This window comes from Otolemur garnettii, unplaced genomic scaffold, assembly GCF_000181295.1.
Source record: "Otolemur garnettii isolate 467f Iridium unplaced genomic scaffold, OtoGar3 scaffold00005, whole genome shotgun sequence".
NCBI classification, from domain to species: domain Eukaryota; kingdom Metazoa; phylum Chordata; class Mammalia; order Primates; family Galagidae; genus Otolemur; species Otolemur garnettii.
The window spans coordinates 26,088,031-26,107,087 of NW_003852400.1; the positions used below are offsets into that span (position 1 = coordinate 26,088,031).

The 19,057-nt window shown below is 38.2% G+C and overlaps 1 protein-coding gene across 3 annotated transcripts in view; it reads right to left on the bottom strand.

Annotated features, from left to right (window-relative positions):
- Nucleotides 1–19,057, bottom strand: part of ICA1 (islet cell autoantigen 1) — a 146,939-nt gene that overhangs the window by 104,047 nt on the left and 23,835 nt on the right. For all 3 annotated transcript variants that reach the window (XM_023519504.1, XM_003782705.3, XM_023519505.1), the window contains 4 exons: nucleotides 16,351–16,516; nucleotides 12,405–12,477; nucleotides 4,850–4,973; nucleotides 628–826 (listed from right to left, as the gene is read on the bottom strand). In XM_023519504.1, the coding sequence (XP_023375272.1) occupies nucleotides 628–826; nucleotides 4,850–4,973; nucleotides 12,405–12,477; nucleotides 16,351–16,516 (562 nt within the window). The remainder of the gene's footprint in view (nucleotides 1–627; nucleotides 827–4,849; nucleotides 4,974–12,404; nucleotides 12,478–16,350; nucleotides 16,517–19,057) is intronic.

Sequence of the window (19,057 nt, forward strand, 5' to 3'; positions counted from 1 at the left end):
TCTCCGAACCCCTTAAATTGACACAAGAAATAATTTAAAAAACCAGCAAGATTATTCCTCTGCTGCTCACCAGTTATTTCAGAGAATTTTAAGAGCAAATTTATCCCACCTGTTTTCCTCAGAGAAATTTCTGAAGAGGTCTATAGTGGATAGAGTCCATGCCACATGAGTTAATCCCTACAATTAAACCCTGCTGCTTTGGAACATATCACAAAACAAAGCAGCATTATTATTCTATTAATTTTAATATGCATTAGCAATTCAAAAAGATTTCCCCAGTAGTCTGATCTCACCTTCCAGATTCATTTGATCTAATCTTGATTTTTAGTTATGCATGAAAGGCATTTAAAAGTGACAACCTTACAAAAAGTGCACATTATATGAAGATCTGACTTCAATTAAAACCAGTTACTAAATCCCAGCAATTTCTAGCTGTCTCTTCTATCTTATCCTTAGAGAATTGTATATCACTTTAATTGGTGTTCTGTCACATAAAAAGACACTGGTGATGATTAATTGCATCCTTGGTAATTTTGAGTTACGTCTTTTTCACCAGAGGGATTCCAATCACACCTCATTACCTTCCAGCAGGTACCCCTTTTGGTAATTCTCATAAAAACCTCCTACCTTCCTGAACTTCTCCATTTGCTTGTAGAGATCTGGATCAAGCTCCTGAGACACATCTTTCATCCACAATAACGCTCCTCTGTATTCCGTCCGACACTGCTCCATGCGATTCACGGTCAGCCAAGTATCTGAAATGGCTCGATGCCGAAAAGTCTCCACTTCTTGGTGAAATCGACATAAAGGATTTCGCAAGGCCAACCTAGACAAGAGGGCAATACCACAATCTTGAAACTAAGCTAGCCAGCAATTTGAATCCTTGACATTTTGCCAATCTTAAACTCATGAGCCTCAAACAGTGCCTGGGTCACGGAAGATGTTCATCAATATTTGATGAATAATAAATGAAATGTATGTGAACTGAAAAGTCAGCCAGAAATGATTACCCATGTACTGACCTCTTAGTTTACTGTTACTTAACAGGACCATTGGGAAGTACCTCCATTAGTGTTGTTGGGGGTGCTCTCAGGCCTGGGCAGAGTGCTCATTTGAAGCTGGAACCAATCCTATGCTAATAAAGGTCAGTGAAGGCACGACCACTCCCCGTTTCTGTGCTTGGTCCCTTCCTGTCTCTTGACCTTCTGAAGGCTGGCCCTTTGAGGAGGGATGGGAGTGCATATAATTATGGTCTCCGTGGTAAGCCATTGTAGATTATTCTCCAAAGGCCCAGGCATCTACTGCTTTTCCAACAGTCACAGAGGAATGAAGCATGAAAGGGTCTAGGAAGGGGGAATAAGCCCACTTACTGAGGGTCTATTGTGTGTTAGCACTTTCACATAGGTCATATGGTTGAATTCTTATTTTAAAAAAGCTTGGGGATACTACAACAGAAATGAATGTAATAAAGTAAGTGCAAAATTATAATACTGGCCATAACATACTGCCATCTATTCAGCCAAAAATAAAAAGCTTAAGGTATATCAAATTTTTGATAAAATATTTATTTTGGGGAGAAAACATTGCTTCTCTCATGTTCCTACTCAAAATGAGCCATGTCAGATGAATTACACTCTTAAAATATATTCTTCTTCATGATGTTTAGAGGCACAGGTGCAACAAATAGAAATAAGATACATATTTCAATTTCAATTTCAATTTAGCAATCTTATTTAGCTAAAGAGAACAACAGTATCAGTGAGCTGAGGTTGGCTTTTGGCAATTACATCAATGTCTCCAATGACTAATATGTATGTAGTAGCACTGTAAGATTATAAATGGCGTCATAAACTGTTTAAGAAAAAAATTCCCTTGTACTATTTTTCCTCTTGTCTGTAAACTATTCTTTTTAGCTATTGAGCACTTCTGTAAAAGCTTGCTCACTTTGCCCTACCGAGATGCTGTAGGTTGTTTTCAAAGACATACTGTTGTGCCATTAAGTAAGCTGTATTCTTGCTGATTTAAATGTAATACTCACCTTTCATCAATAGAAGGAGAACTGTAGCAAGGACTACTGAACAAGTCAGTAAAAGAAACACTGGTGTGAAGGTTAGTAGAACTGAAGACTTCCACTTAAGAAATAGAGTCCTCAGCTGTCCCCCTAAATATCCCATTTCTGGACTCCTTTTTCTCTTCCCTTGGATTTTGCCCATTGTATAAAATACTAACGTGGCTGAAGCAGAGTCTTGTGAACAAAGTATTCTCAGTCTCTTTGACTGTTTTAAAGTCGGACAGAAACCTCTGAAGATGTAATAACATGAAAATACCAAGTTTCATATTTTCATCTGTGAAAATCCCCCTAATGAAAATAATTAATAAAGTGCCTGAAAGTCTATTCTAAGGATGCTTATCCTTTAGTAGGAAAAAGTGGCGATGGCAGGTTAAATGTGTCATGGCATGCCCAGATAATGGAATACTAGGCTTTGGGTGTTTTTAAAAAGGTATACATTGAAATAAGAAAGGTATTAGGGTTATTTGATCAAAAAATCAATTTGCTAAATGATCAATATATAATACTATACAAAAATTGTATGGTATGATGCTGTTTATGTTAGAAATATATTCTAGAATACCCTATATCACATGGTTTCAGATCTGAGAAGTTCTTGAGAGTTTCCTGTAATCCTCCTCACTTTATGTTTAGGAGTCCTGATTGGGACTTTCTGTGCCAGGGAGCAGCTGAGGGCCATGAAACCAGAGCCACCGTGCAGAAGGCCACCTTCCAAACCGCAGAGCTGGCCACACTGCATTACATCATGGATACAGTGCAGTTTGCAAATTCAGAGGGATGAACCTTTCGGATATCATTTGTATAGTTTTTGTTTGTCTCTAAAGGCTGGGTTATATAAACTTCAGGTACTACATGGGTGCTTTGTGGAATCATGTGGTGCATAAGTATGAAAGAAAATACTGGATGGCCGTATTATGAAATACTTAATAATGTGATCAGTAACGGTAACCCTTAGAGTGATTATGTACAGGAATTTTACTTTTATTTTCATAAATGGATGTTGATTTTGATATATAGTTAATTTTACTATATGCATGCATGTAAGGATTTTTCTCAAGGAAATCAGTTACAATTACATGTTGAACATATGAGAATTTACTCTATATAAGATTTTTCAAGAATCTTGGCTCGGCGCCCATAGCACAGTGGTTATGGTGTCAGCCATATGCACCGAGGGTGGGTTTGAACCCGACCCAGGCCAGGTAAACAACTGCAACAAAAAAATAGCTGGGCGTTGTGGCAGGTGCCTGTAGTCCCAGCTGCTTGGGAGACTGAGGCAAGAGAACTGCTTGAGCCCAAGAGTTTGAGGTTGCTCTGAAGCTATGACGCCACAGCACTCTACCAAGGGCTACATAGTGAGACTCTCTCTCTCAAAAAAAGAGATTTTTCAAGAATCAATTATCCTTATATTCAATTATCCATGTAAGGAGCACATATATGCATAGAAAGTATCTACCAAGGGATTAAAAGTAGGTCATCTCTATTAGTAAAATTTTAGTTGCTTTCTAATTTTTACCTTTTGGTTTGTCTATGTTTTAAAATTTTTCTAGAATGAATATATATTATTTTTACAAGCAAAAAATATAAATAACATTAAAAGGTGACATTTAATATTATAAACAGACATAATTCTTGGAAAACAGGTAGAGAACTGCTGGAAATGGTTTCATTCAAGTATGAAAGTTAGCACTGCCCACAATCAAGGTCCAAATGTCATAAAGAAGGACCAAAATGCCCAGGAAAGGGCGCAACTGAAAAACTGACATCATTGCTCTCTTTTCTACTCCGTCTTTCCTCAGTTTTCATAGGAACAATCGTGTAACATACTCCTGGCCCACAGGGAGGGAAGGTAGGAAGGGGATATTAACAGAAGTAAACATTGGACAATTCGAGTAAGCAAAATTTCTGCAGCTTGAATATTCTAAGAAACTCCATTCATGCCTTATTCAGGTATAATTATGCCTATTATGCCTATTATGCCCATCCTGAGGGCCTGTCAGTTACTGAAGGAAAAGGAAGAGAGAAGGAGTGTCACTCTCCTCTGCTCCAAAAAGCAATTGCAGTCAGGGTGCAGGAGCTCCTGGTTATTGTACGTCTACCATAAAAATATGCTATGGTTGTATCTTAAAAAAAAAAAAAAAAAGCCACCAATCTATCACAATTTTCCCTGTGCCAGAGCTTCTCAAACTTGAATGTCCATCAAAATCAACAGGGATCTTGTTAAAATGCTGATTTGGATTCGGCAGGTCCAGGGCAGGGCCTAGACTCTGCATTTCTAACGAGCTCCCAGGTGATGTTAGCGATGCTGCTGGTCCAGGGTCTGAGCCGAGTGGTCCAGGGCCTCCTGAATAGCACTTCTCTCAAGTTAATTGGCCCACAGAGATCAGAGAGGGAACCCTTCAACCTGGTCTCATTAGGCACCCGCTTTAATTGGCAGCTGCAAGGGGACCAGACCGATTGCCATGAGCAAGGCTGAAGGTCAAATATAAACCTAGAACAGCACTCACAGAGACTGGCATAGACAGTGCCCCTACCAAACAGAAGAAGCATGGAAAAAAAATTTAAATTAATAGGTAGGAAAAAAATTCATGTTCATCTTAATTAGAGAGTGAGGTTCATCTTAATTAGGTAGTTAGGTTGACTAACAAGTAAGCAGAGAGCAGCTTCTCAGCCTCAGGCACAGCCTTCTAAAGATCACCACAAGGTCCCCCTGATGAGTAGGGGATTCCCAGATTCTCTTCAGATCCCCCCAAACTGAGCCCAATGAAGGCCACACACCTTTGCTGGGAAGAAAAGCAGAGGGCCTTTCCTGTCGCTTGCATCATTTTGCCTGCTCTGGTTTTGTCTTGGAAGCCTTGGGATCGGAGAAATTTTCCCAGTTCATTTTCTTCTTGAGACAAGACTGATGAAGAAAAGACCAAAAGGAGCCATGAACAATGAGCATTTTTATTACAAAGAGAGTGAGAAAGACAAATCACAAGGTCTTCTCTCTTCCAGAGGTAAAGATGGAAAGAAATTAAATCCAAGTGGCGGGTTACAAGGTAAGCGCCCCCCACCCCATTTAACTCTCATGCTGTTCTTCCATTTACAATGCGAGATCAAATTCACTTGAATACATCTGTCAGTGAGTTTGGTGCCCTGTAATCAGAACCAGAAAATGACCTCTGTACTGAAAAGTGAGCCCATAATGTGCTGTTTTGAGCTGAAATAAAGGAGTTAGGTTTGTCAAGTATGACTGTGGAAATCCTTTGTGCCTGCCTAGGATGCAGTGGGAGCTGCCTCCTATTATTCTCTCCTGCTGACTTTTTGATCTCTGCTTTCTGAGTTACGTTCTGTTCCACTGTAAAGCAATTCAAATGCCTCACCCGTGACACAGGCTTTTGGCTGGAGGTAGTGATGGAGATCGAGGGTGGGTAAGTCATCAGGTTGAGGACATGGATTTTTAAAATAGGGAGCTGGAACCACATCTGAATTGATTATGCCTCATCTTGGCCTTATTTTTAAAGATGGCGTTATTGGTGAAAAAGTGGTTTATTTAAGCTTTCTGCAGATTGATTTAAAAGTAAAATAAAAGAATTGTATTCATCTGAATCTTTTGATGCTGCTTCTCTACTGTTAAGAGTTTATGCTAAGAAAGTAGTAAAATGGGCAACAGATAAAAATGGTTATATCATTATTTATAACAGCAAAATTCTTGCCCTACACAAGGACTAATCTAATAGAATACAGTGCACCCACATACTGGAACAGTGGGGGTCCTTAATACAAACCAACACTTTAGCCACAGGCCAAGAGTAACACTGAGCTTCCAAGGATGCATTTTCCCTTTAAACACAGCATTTACTATCAATGTACTTTGAACACTACTTTTATTTCCACCTTCTGCAATGATAGACTTACACACCATGTGTCTCTAAAACTGTTTTTTAAATGCTACTAGGATTACTGTCGGTTTTCAGGAACCAGCCAGATTTCTTTAAGAATGAACCCCATTCCCGATACAACCTCTCTGACAATAGCTGCAGAATGCTAGCCAGGGACCACAGATCCAAAGGTGAAGGCTCAACGAGATACCGCTTCCTTCTTAATCTGTGACTATAGTTCACTCTAAACAGTCCCCTGGGAGGGCCCAGTTGAGAAGAGGCTTTTAGCATCTATTTTTTTTCCCAGAGATAAATAATGACCCTGCTTCTTCTTCTGTCTCAAAAACCAAATTCACGGGTCCAAGGCCAGCTCAAAGGCTCTTTCCCCTGTGAACTCATTGATCCCTGTTTCTCTGGAGAGTGCATGCCCTGGGCCTCCGCCATATCACTTACGTGGCAGGACCAGTGTTAGTGTGAGGGGGCAAGTGTCTGTCTTTTGCAGGAGACTCTAGGCTTTCCAGGACAGAGACTTCATCCAAACTTTGTATTCTCAGGTCAAGCACAAAGTCTTCTATTCATGCCACTAATTAAATGCTTGTGAAATTGAATTAACTATAATTTTTGCCTTTTTATCCTTGTATGCTTTATTTTACTTTAAATGCTAATTTGACATTTATTCCATAGTTCCATTTAGCTTTAAAAAATTCCCTTAATTTTAAGAAGTTTTTTGTTTGTTTGTTTGTTTTAATACCTTCCATTCCTTGTTCTGCCACCAATATATGATTCTCTCAATTTGACAATGAATCTTTCCCCGTGGAGAACAATTTCCCATTTTTGTTCATAATAGCATGAGGCTACTATTACCTTTTTACTTTGATGTCTCAAGCCACACACAAATGAACAGTTAGCTCAAGGCTAGGAGAAAAGCAATTCATAGTACCTGAATGATTACACAGCTGGTGAAATATACTTTTTACTAAATAAACCTGAGTAGGTTGAAGCATTTAAAATTAATTTTTTGATCCTTTTCCACAAGGATATTTACACTAGAATATTTATTGCAGCTAAATTCACAATCAACAGGACACAGAAGCAACCCAAGTGCTCGTCAACTCATGAATGGATTAATAAACCGTGATATAGGTATATACTATGGAGTACTATTCAGCCATGAAAAGGATGGCTTTTGTATTTATCTGAATGGTCGAATTATGTTCTTCTTAGTAAAGTAACAGAGGAATGGAAAAGCAAGTACTCAATGTACTCCATACTAATATGAAACCAATATATAAACAACTACCCACCCCCATGAAAGAGAAACACAAGTATATTCCAGCAAGGGGGAGGAGGGAAGCAGAAAGAGAGGAGGGAGGGTGATCGGCAAGTTTTCACTTAATGTGTCCAACGTAAAGGTATGCAGCACATTCCCTAGGTGAAGAACTCAAGTACAACTTGAACTTTACCTTAGAAACAAAAACAATGTAACCTAAACATTTGCACCTTCATATTAACCTGAAATTTTTCAAAAAGGAGAAAAAACTTTTAAAAACTAAAAATAATTTTTGGTTATTTTACACACTTGAGGAATAAACTTGGGATGGCAAACAGGTCTCATTTTAAGTGCTGACTCTGGTTAATTGGCAATGCTACTCAGAGAATGGTGGAAAGAATTCTGAACTCCATCAGACTCAAGGATGGATTTTCTGAGAAAGATAATAATTGAATAATTAATATAATTATTAATATAATTTATATTCTATATTTATAAATATACACAATATAATTAATAAAGAATAATTTAAAAATAAAAATAATCAAAATTAATTTTTAAATGTAAATAATACATTTTATAATATTAGCATTAAGTATTAATATTAGTTTATGAAAGTTTAAAATTCAGGTATAACATAGATATCAGATAACTCAAAAAATTTCTACTTATAAGGTTTCACCTAACTGAGACTTAAGAATTCAGAAACAAAAACCTACTTATATTTAATTGCTGATTCAATTTTCAGATGTACAATTAAAAAATTCAACTGAAGAACCATGAAACCAAATAGCTTGACAGCATTAATTCACTCAGCAGAGATTTCTGGATGATCCAATATGTAGGAGGCACTGTTCTTGTCACCAGAAATATAGCGATGAACAAGGCCCAGGAGGTCCTTACTCATATAGAGTTTACATTCAAGTGGCAGGAAGTAGAAAATAAAAAATACACAATCACAAACGCAAGACACGAAACAGAAGAATACCAGACAGAGCAATAAGAGAGAGAGAGTAAGAGTGATTTGTAGTGGCCTTAGACTGGGTGGTCGGGGAAGGCACCTCTGAGCTGCAGGTGACCACCAACTGAGCTCTGATGACAATGGTCTTAAGACCATCAGAGGAGGAGGGGCATTCAGACAGTGTGCAAAAGGCCTCTGGTGGCTTGGTGGACAAGGGAAAAGGAGGCTGAAGAGGTGAGCTGGGGCCAGATCGCATCTTATTTATAAGCTATGGCTATAGGAGTTTGGATTTTACTTTAAGAGCTACTGGAGGTTTTTAAAAGCAGGAGAGTAATATGATTCAACTTATATTTATTCTAAAATAATGTTAGACTCATAGAAAAATTACAAACAGTAGACAGAGTTCCTGTATCCCCTTCCCAAGATTTACATCTTAGCCAATCATGATACAATGATCTACACTAGGACATTAGCGTTGGTATAATACCATCAGCTAACCTACAGACCTGATTTGAATTTCACAAGCTTTCCATTAACATGCCTTTTCTTTTCCCAGACCCAGTCCAGGATCTCCTGTGGCACTGACATCGTGTGTTTTTTTGGTGATAGTTCCTTGGTCTTTGTCTTTCATAACTTTGCCAGCATTTAGGAGTACTGGTCAGATATTTTGTAGACTGCCCCTCAATTTGGGTTTGTCTAATTTCACATGATTAGACTTGGGTTCTGGGTCTTTGGTTATGAAGTGCCCTCCCTTGTGCACGGTGGTATCAGGGATTACGTGACACCAACATGCATCGTCCCTGGTAATATCAGCCTCTGCCACTTGGTTCAGCTGGCCTTCTGTACTATCAAGGGACAAATTTTTCTTTTATAATTATTAAAAATCTCGGGGAGAATGTTAATACATGAGACTATGCACATATCCAGCTTCTCCTCAAACTTGCACTAACTGTGACAATGTTCACAGAATCTCATCTGCCATTATTCTCACTGTGGCTTTTGCCTACTAGGGACTTTGTGGTTTCCTCATTCATCCTATATACTATTGTTATTTATTTCATTGCCCAAATTGTGGGAGCTTTAGCCATAGGCTTGTTCCTATGCCCTTTAGCACGCTTTTTGAAGCACTTCCTTATGATTTGTACAAAATAGTAGAGGCTCATCTTGAATTTCCCTAGTCCTAGAATCAACCACTTCTCCAAGAAGCATTCTTTTATTAGGGAAGGGTATTTAGAAAACAAGGTCTGGGTACTAAGTATGCTTATTGTCAGGGGTGTTAGTGCTTCTCAGCCATCTCAGCTGACAGAGGAGGGGGGCAAAGGTTTGACTGTCCATTCACCCATGTGTACATACCCATTTACATTTATTTCTGTATCTATCTGTACCTGTATTAAAAATAATGACTTCACACTGACACCTCTGACTCCAGGGCAATATCACAGTGTTCACCAGCCTCTCCTTTTCTTTACTGGTAACTTCCTCCTATGATAGTGAGGCACAAGGCTCCCATTATCTATAATGTATTTACTTATTTGTTCAACTTCAATATTTACATAAACCAGTTTCGGAACTGCTAACCTCCACCCTCTATCAGAAACAAATTTACCAACTAGAGTACAGTTTTCATGTAGTCTCTGGTCAAAAGTACTGCCTTCCAAAATTCCAGCTCTTTTTTCTCCACTTTAGTCAGTAATATCATTTAGTTCATTTGTTACTGCTCTTATTCCACTTTAGATTATCCCACGTCTGGTTGGGTCTAAGTTATTTTTTGAGTCTATGAAATATTTCTACAGTTTTAAGTCAGAGATACATGAAGGTATCCAGAGAGGTGGAGCCTCCTCCCCGCTCGCTACCCCATTCCCATGCCCACCTTCTCTCCAACTCTTACCCCGCCTCACCCCCACCAACAGTGAATGGCTTTAGTTTCCAGTTTACCCTTTATCCAGAGGCCACGTGTACACACATTTGTATGTATGTGTGTGTGTATCCCTTTCTTTTTTACATTCATATTTTATTATATCCCCTTTTGTCCTACATGAAGGATAGCACATTATAGATAAGTTTTTGTGTTCTGCTTCTTTGACTTGCATATCCTTGAAATTTCTCCATATTAGCTCAGACACTTTACTCATTTTTCTGTCTTTGACAGCTGCATAGAAACAACCTCAAACCAACTATACTATGTTTAGTTCTCCATTTGAGGTGGGGTCCCTTTCCAGTCCAAGCAGTGCAGAACTCCTCCTTCACATCCCACTGGGACAGTGTGGCTTATGTGAACTTAGTGGGTAGACACACAAGGCTTACCCACACCCACAGCCAAGCTCTGGTGGCACAACCACAAGCCTACTCCAGAGGTAGGGCATTATTCTAACCTCTTACATATAAGATAATTTTGAGCCTTGAAGATCTTTCTTTCTTTTCTATTAGAAACCTTAATATAAGGGCTGAGTGTAATTTTTGTGCAGAGAATCACTGTTTACAGAAAAATCTGCAAGTATCCATCTTTTCATTCCTTATAAAAACACATATAGTTTAAGGGAGAGGGGACATCCTGAACTTTACATGCCTTTCTTTAAAAATTCAAATTATAATTTTCTGAATTTTTTTTCTTGGTTTTGACTACAAAGGAGAAAATGATTCATTACATGGTGAGTATTAGGGGGATAGTGGGTATAATAAAAAGGAATTTGACCAATAATTCCCCCAAACATAGGATTTAAGAAAAGGAATAATCTGATCAAGCTTAAAACTGTACTCTGATTGCAGTGTAGACAATGGGCTGGAAGAGGCAGAGGGGGGGACATGGAGGTTAGCTAGGAAGCTAATTTGGAAAACCAAGGGAGTGAGCAGTCATGATGACCTAAACTAAAGCAGTGGCAGAGAAGACAGAGAGAGGATGGAGGATCTGAAAGCCATTTGGGAGGCAAACAGATCAGCATTTGAGACAGGAGGTAGGACAGAGAAATGTGGGGGGTATATATCGTGTGTCTTGATTTCCTCATGGTCCAAGACTTTGGAGTTGGAGCCCCAAGAAGTCTTAGCTCAAACACTTTGTAAATATTAACATGGATTAATCTATAAAATATTGCTGCTGAGTAGTGTGCTTTGGGTTTTGTCTTAGTAAAACATTACTAATGTAGAAAAATTACCAACTGTTAATTTGTGATTATTGAGAAGGGGTTTGGCAGCAGTCAGCAGCAAAGACTTCCTATATTCTAGTGTCCAAAATATGGAGTTAGATCAAATGAACAGTATTTGACAGCACAACAAAGTAACCAAAATAACTAAAAGAGTGGAATCAGAATGTTCCTAGCATAAAGAAACGTTAAAGGCTGGAGGTAATGGGTACCACCCTGTATCCTGATTTGATTAATTCACTTTGTATGCCTGTATCAAAACATCACATGTACCTTATAAAGATATACAACTTTTGTGAACCTAAAATAATTAAAAATAAAAAACAATAAACATAAAACATAGAGATTATACTATTAAAATGACCCACAGATGGAAATTCTAAAACATAGTAACATATATATACAACTTGATATTTGACATTTCCAAGATAACTTTGTCGGGGATGCTTTTAAGACAGAAAGACCATATGAAAATATTATCCCATAGAAGCCCAATCATCAACATAAACAATGCTCATGAAGAAATTATCAACAGAATGTCATCAATTAATTAAATTAATTAACTGTATTTGCCTTCTATTTCCACTCTCATTTTATTTTATTATTTTTTTTGTGTGTATGTAGTTTTTGGCCGGGGCTGGGTTTGAACCTGCCACCTCCAGCATACGGGACCAGCGCCCGACCCTTTTGAGCCAGAGGCGCCGCCCCACACTTATTTTAAATGAAACAAAACTGTACAGATGAGAGCCAGGGGAACCAAATAAATAAAAATAACTCAAAATTTAAAAGCCCAAGATATAAAACCGAGAAATCATTTTTATAATTGAGAAAATAAATGGCATATATATATGTATGTATATATATATGTATGTATCCACAAGAGATCAAATATAAATTTCTCCTAATATATTTGCTAGGAAAGATAAACGGCCCACATAAGCTACTGGTAAAATTATTAGAAATCCTTCTCCCTATCACTTAAAAAGCAAAGACAAACAGTTTCCTAAGCATGTTAAATAATATATTTAATATATTAAGGCAAAATACTCTGCTGTTTCTTACTGTCTCTTTGATCAATGTTTCATACTAATGGCATACTTACAACATATCCTCTTTTGATAAAGTACAATTGCTTTAGACAAGTCCAAACAGGTTCTCTGAATTGAGTGGAACAGCTGTAATAAAAATATAAACAAAATCAAAATAAAATAGGTAATAATAAAATAAAAAAACCCAGCTACAATAAACATAACCATAGTGTTTGATTTGCCCACCCCAAACCAGATAATATGTCTAAGTGTGGTTGGTATTATGCGGTGTACTATATAGACTATGACCAAAGCTTTTAAATATGCTCCTATTATTCTGTATTTTTTGGAGTTCATCACCTCTGTAATCTACATTAAGATCGCAGAATAATTCTTTTCTCCAGACTACCAAAATAATAGCTGAAAAACAGAAATGCTAAGTGTAAGGCCCAATCAGAGGAGTTAGCAAACCAGAGACCCTAATGTTCATTCATAATCTAATTTGTTCCTTTCACCATTTGCTGTCCTTTCTTTTTAATGGAGGATCTGCCATTTAAGCATCCTATTTAAAAGATGACATTAACTTATTTTATGACCCTAATGTATTTTATGGCATGCTTAAACAACTGGAAAAAGCAAACAAAAATCAATCAGCTGAATGTTCTATCTGTTCAGAAGACATCTGATAAGATGATGTTGAGCTGGCAGCCCCCAGCACTCGCTATGTTCCCAAGAATCTTACAAAATATACAGATAGACCGTCTAAAGCCAGGCTATGGCCATACTAGAGGAAACTAAAGGAAAGGCAGATGGGGATGTCCTGAGAAGAACTTAACTGGATTCCAACTCATAGAGGTCCTAGTCTTTCCTTCAGAAATGGAGATACTTCAAGAAAACATAGAAACAGACTTCATACTTTCTCCACTCTCTGTTTACTGACTCAGAGGCCAGGGCTGGTGTTGATTAAAAAACCTGGGAGACAAACATCTTATCTCCACATAGCTACTAAGTGGCTGGAGTGATACAGAAATTATGTCCTGGTTTCATAAAGCACTTCAATATTTGAGTGAAAACAGATGATTTGTTTCATTATAAATATGACCAAATTATCTAATAGTAACAGATGCATGCATACACTTAAAACATTAAAACCATTCCTGGGAATGCTTAATATGATAAAAACTTGGTCATGGAGAACACAAATTTACTAATTCTCATTTCAATAAATTGAATCCTCTACCTGTTTAGAAAAGGGAAAAAAAAGTACCTTTCAGAACCATAAAACAAAACAGAAAATCAGCAGTCTGAATCTGTTTTTTAGCAAATGTTTGATATTAGTATTCTGAGTCACAAACCACCGACACATAGTATTTCCTGATTATAGGAGGCAGGAGGTTCACAGAGTCATGTCTAGGAGCTGTTCTGTTGTGACTGTTCACTTTTAAAAAGTTGAAGTACATATTAAATGCAATGAAATGCACAGTTCTATAAGTGTGTACCACTGTATACACTCATGTAACCTTGGTAAGATGAGAACCTTCTCCATCATCCAGTCTGTCTACTCTGCTGTGACAAAGGGATTCTGGCAGAGAGACTTCTGTCATCAGAGATTAGTGGTTTTCTCTTTTCATGTACAGAGGGGTTGTATGTGATAAAAGGATTTTATTAACAAGCAATGTGGACAAATCTTCAAAGTCAGCACAGCATTTCTTTAACTTTCCAGTGGCTACCAATAGAAACGGACCATTATTGTAGCTTGGCACACGAATTTTCTGTGCCAGGAGAATAAAAGTTCTGAGTTTATAAGCTAGAGCCTTGAACACTCAGGATAAGAGAACATCAAAATAGTGTACACATCATTTTCATGTGTTTTAGTGGTGGAGTCCTTCTTCTATAACATAGAAGATTCTTCTATAATAACATCAGTATTATTATTAACAGTACTAAATGTTAACATCATTATCAGTATTAACATTTCTGTGACAGAATCCTCTATTAACATTTCTGTGACAGAATCCTCTATCAAGTGTGAAACCATTAGTCACAGTTAAGGACTCTGGGTGCTCATGCCTAGGACAGAAGCTACAGTGATCAAAGTACAGTTGGTTCTACAAGGGCTGCTTTAAGAGTCTACAGAGAAATACAATGGTTTATATATTAGTAATTAACATATTAAATTATTCTTTGAATAATGCTTGTATTTCCTAAGGTCTTGAGAAGACAGTTATGAAATATAAAAAGCATAGATAACTCAAAGTTAAGCTGCATTTAGAATACAAAAATCAAAACTGATGTTTCCTGGCTCTACTTTTCTCCTTTGGAACATCCTTATCAAACCCAGCTTCTATTTCAAAACTTCCAATTGCAGAAAGGGCTGAGAACTGAGGTTAACTGTGGAAACGGGCACACTTACCCAGTCAGGACTTACTGAATGTGTACTGTGCCTGTGGCTGGGGGGATAGGTGTAGCGAAGGCTAACATGGAATTTGACCTTACAGGTGGAGGGAAGGCAAATGCTATGAGTAAAATAAAACAAGGTCAGGGGTTAGATAGTGAGCAGGAGTGGACAGTGACTTGAAACAGAATATTAGGGTGACCTTCGGGCTGAGACATGAGCTATGTAAAGAAGCCAGTCAAGAGAAGATCTGGGGAAAGAACATCCAGGCAGGACACAGGAGATGCTCTGATGGGTGTGGACTTGCCTGGCTGTGGACCAAGAACTGAGACAAGGCCAGCACACCTGGAAGGTGGTGAGGGCAGTGCAAACGTGTGGGAGAGAGGAAACCTAGGACAGAGAGGCAGGGTCCAGTGTATCAGGAGCTTTGCTGTGTATTAGAGACACTGCACAGAAACCATTCTGAATGCTCCCTGGGACAATAACTCATACTCAACAAACATTAGCCGTCAGTCACTCTAGTACCTAATTTAATCCTCATAGTAACTATAATAAGTAAGCATTCCTATCACCACTTCATGCATTAAGAAAATGAGGATAAGAGGAACTGGGTAGTTCTCCTAAGGTTACAGCAGCTGATAGGTGGATCAGTAGCTCAGATCCATCTGAAGGGACACCCCTCGTTTCAATGTCAGCTCATCTCTCACCAGACAGCCTTAACATTAGAATGTTCTCCCCGGATCCAGTTCTACCCTCATATACCTAGAAGGAACCTCAACCCTCTTCTGTAGAATAGACTTTCCCCTATAATTGACAAGTGACATGTCTCGCCTTAACCCTCTGTTCCAGGATAACCACGGCGTCCACCAGGCTGGCCAGCCTTCTTGGAAAGCTTTTGGAAATGTTGGGCTTATTATTTCAGTTTGCTTAAATATTCAGCTCTTTAACTGTAGTTCATATATTAAATCTGTAGATCATTTTGAATCCTTATTATACCATCTAACATATTACTCCTCTCAGTCCCTGTTATTCACAGAAGTGAAAAGTAGGCTTTAAAATTTTAATCTAAACTATTGACAGAAATGTCCAGCCAAGTAAGGAGTTAGTCAGACTTCTCCTAGTTATATTAATACTGTAGATCAACCAGATATGCATTCAGCTTATTAGATTGTTAACTGGACTAACAAAGTATATACTTAGTTCATTTATTCTAGAATTTTCCAGTGTTCAATATCAATATTCTTAGACTCTACTTTCTAGAATATTTTACCTGAGTCTGTTAAGAAAATTAAATACTTATCTGACCCTAGTCTTTAGAAATCTCTCCCAATCTGAGTCCTCAGATAGCAGCTGCAGTAGCTATTTGATTGCATTAGTTTTTCCAACAAATGTTTACTGAGAATTTACCACATGCCATGGATTTCAACGAAGTTCTTGAAATACTAAGGCATGATGACTACATGGGAATTCATAAGTTTGAAAAAAAATATGCTGGGGATTGAATTTCTCTGATCCTACATGTTCCTCATTTGCAAATATAAAGCATATCTAGGCCAGGTGAGCAGTCTAGGACCTTGACCTTAGCGAGGTAGCGGCCTTGGAGCCGAGAGGAATAAAGAGCTCACCTCCAGCTTGGCGTCCAGGTCTGCATCAGAAGCAACAACATGCTCGTCTTCTTTCTTCCCTGTGGCCTTAATAAAGGCTTGCTTCGTTTCCCAATACTTCTGTTGCATCTTATTTACAACTGACTTATCTTGAGCATATCGATCCAGTAAGTCCCAGGAATAACTGCTAAAAACATTGAAAGTTTCACAAAGATTAAGATATTTTAGTGTGAGAGAATTTATCTGAACATGACTTCCCCTTACATGTTTACAGTTACAGCATCAATCAACACGTGAGCACTTTCGTATAAGGTTACTACACCAAGAAAGGTAATCAACTACTTCTAACTGGCTCCAAAACTTTAAAATTTAGAGTGAGGAAATATAAAATCTTTTGCAGAAAATCAAGAAACTAAACCTTCAAGAGAACTTAGACAGCAACCTGCTTGAACACATTCCTTTTAGAGGTGGAGAGAGTGAGATCGAGTCGCCTGCCCCGTGACTGGCGCAAGGCGTCCCAGTGAGTCAGAGAGAAAGTCACACACACTCTCTCCACTCTCCCATCATGGCCAGCACGGACATGGTGGCAGGAGACAGAGATAAGGGGCTGAAGAACACACACTTGAAATCTATTCCAGGGAATCTAAAATAGACTCAAAGAAGCAAAGTGCAGAATGGTGGTTATCAGCGGCTGGGAGGTTAGGGGAAAGGAGAAATCAATTGCTAATCAGAGGGCATAAGCTTTCAGTTACACAAAGTGAACAGATTCTAGACATCAGCTGTACAACACTCTGCCTATTATTAATAATATTGTATTATACCCTTCAAAATTTGTTAAGAGGGTAGATTTCATTTTAAGTGTTCATACTAGAGAAAGTAGATTAAATTAAATCTAAAATGTCACAGATTTCTGACGTTAAAAACTTTAAATTCTTCAACATAAATATTTCAAATACAGACCGAAAATCAGACTTTAGGAAAACCATAGTGAAGAGCAAAACAGACATAGAGAAGAAATGAGAAACAAAGTTAACTGAGAATGAAGTGGAATCGCATAAAAGTGCCTGACTTAGCCCAAACACAAGTTTGTGGTTGGTGTTCTATCCCTCTCCTGCTTTGTTCACATCCTCATGGGACCTGGAGTTCCCTCACCAGTGGCCCACCTGGGCCCCGGGCAACTTCCCTCTGCAGACAAGGACCTTCTTCTACCATGTCCCCCTCCCGTCACCCCTCTAACTATGCCAGACTAGTGCTCTAAAACGTGCGTTCCTTCATACCCCTATGCCAAGATGTTAGTATCTCAAAACTTGATGATTTAGACTCCACTTACAATTTCATTAAATTTACACTTTTTAATTTGCACATTAATTCTTAAAAAGTCAGAGGCATTTCAGGTGACTTCCTTAACTGTGTTTTCTTTGGAGAGAGAAGTAGGATTATGGAAGACCTTCAGGGTCTACTTTCTATCTTTCTGCATTATTTAGAAGTCTTACATGAGCTCCTATCAGAAAAGATAAAAGTATGTATAATAATTATAGAAAAGATAATTTCTCTCTAAAATATACACATTGAAAAGGACATACCCCAAAGACTGTGATTATTTTAGGAGACTAAGATTCTCAAGAGTAGGGTAGAGAATGGACTTCTTTGTATTATATGTTTAATTTTTTTTTTTTTTGCTAAAAATCATAGATTAACAGAATTTTTTTGAAGAAAAGGGACTTCAGGATTCTAAGGGAATCATTTAATGAAGGAAGAATCTTCAGTTTCAAAAGTTTAAGAATCTCTTTCTTTTTTTTTTTAAATTTTGTTTTATTTTATTTATTTATTTTCTTGCCATTTTTGGCTGGGGCTAGGTTTGAACCCACTACCTCTGGCATATGGGACTGGCGCCCTACCCTTTTGAGCCACAAGCGCCACCCAAAGTTTAAGAATCTCATTGAAAGTCACAGAGGATTAAATCCAGAACTCTGAATCCCAGTCCAGAGCTCATTTCCTTCTTTCTTTCTTTTTTTTTTTTGAGACAGTCTCACTATCGTTCTTGGTAGAGTGATATTGCGTCATACCTCACAGCAACCTCAAACTCTTTGGGTTTAAGTGATTCTCTTGCCTCAGCCTCCCAAGCAGCTGGGACTACAGGTGCCCGCCATAGCACCTGGCTATTTTTTGTTGTTGTTGTTGTTGCAGTTATCATTGTTTAGCAGGCCCAGGCAGGGCTCAAACCTGCCAGCTTCGGTGTATGTGGCTGGCACCCTACTCATTGAGCTACAGGCGCCAAGCCCAGAGCTCATTTCAATGCACTCTAAGGACCTTGCATTTCAGCAGCAAGCTACGAAGCAGAGTAAGTGGGAGAAAATGTTTGGGAAAAGCATTTCTTTGGGGGCTTTCCAGGTTCTCTTAAGCAAGTTACTAACTACTTCCCTGAGCTGAGCCTGCCTCCAGGATATGAGATCCACAGAGGGTCACAGGTGGAGCCAGCCAATTGCCAGTGTGAGCAAAGAAGGAACAACTCAAAAAAAAAAAAGTTTGACAACTCTTTGAGAACTGTTACATGGAGAAACTCAGTAATTTCAAGTTACTTTGAGGGTACAAAGAAATAAGTTACAATGTTTGCATTTGTTAGCTTGAGTTCCTCTTATAATTGTGCACCGCCCCCAAGATTTTCTTCTTTTTACTCAGGGAAAGTCAATCCTGTAGTCATTTATTACTTTTAAAAACTCATTTCATT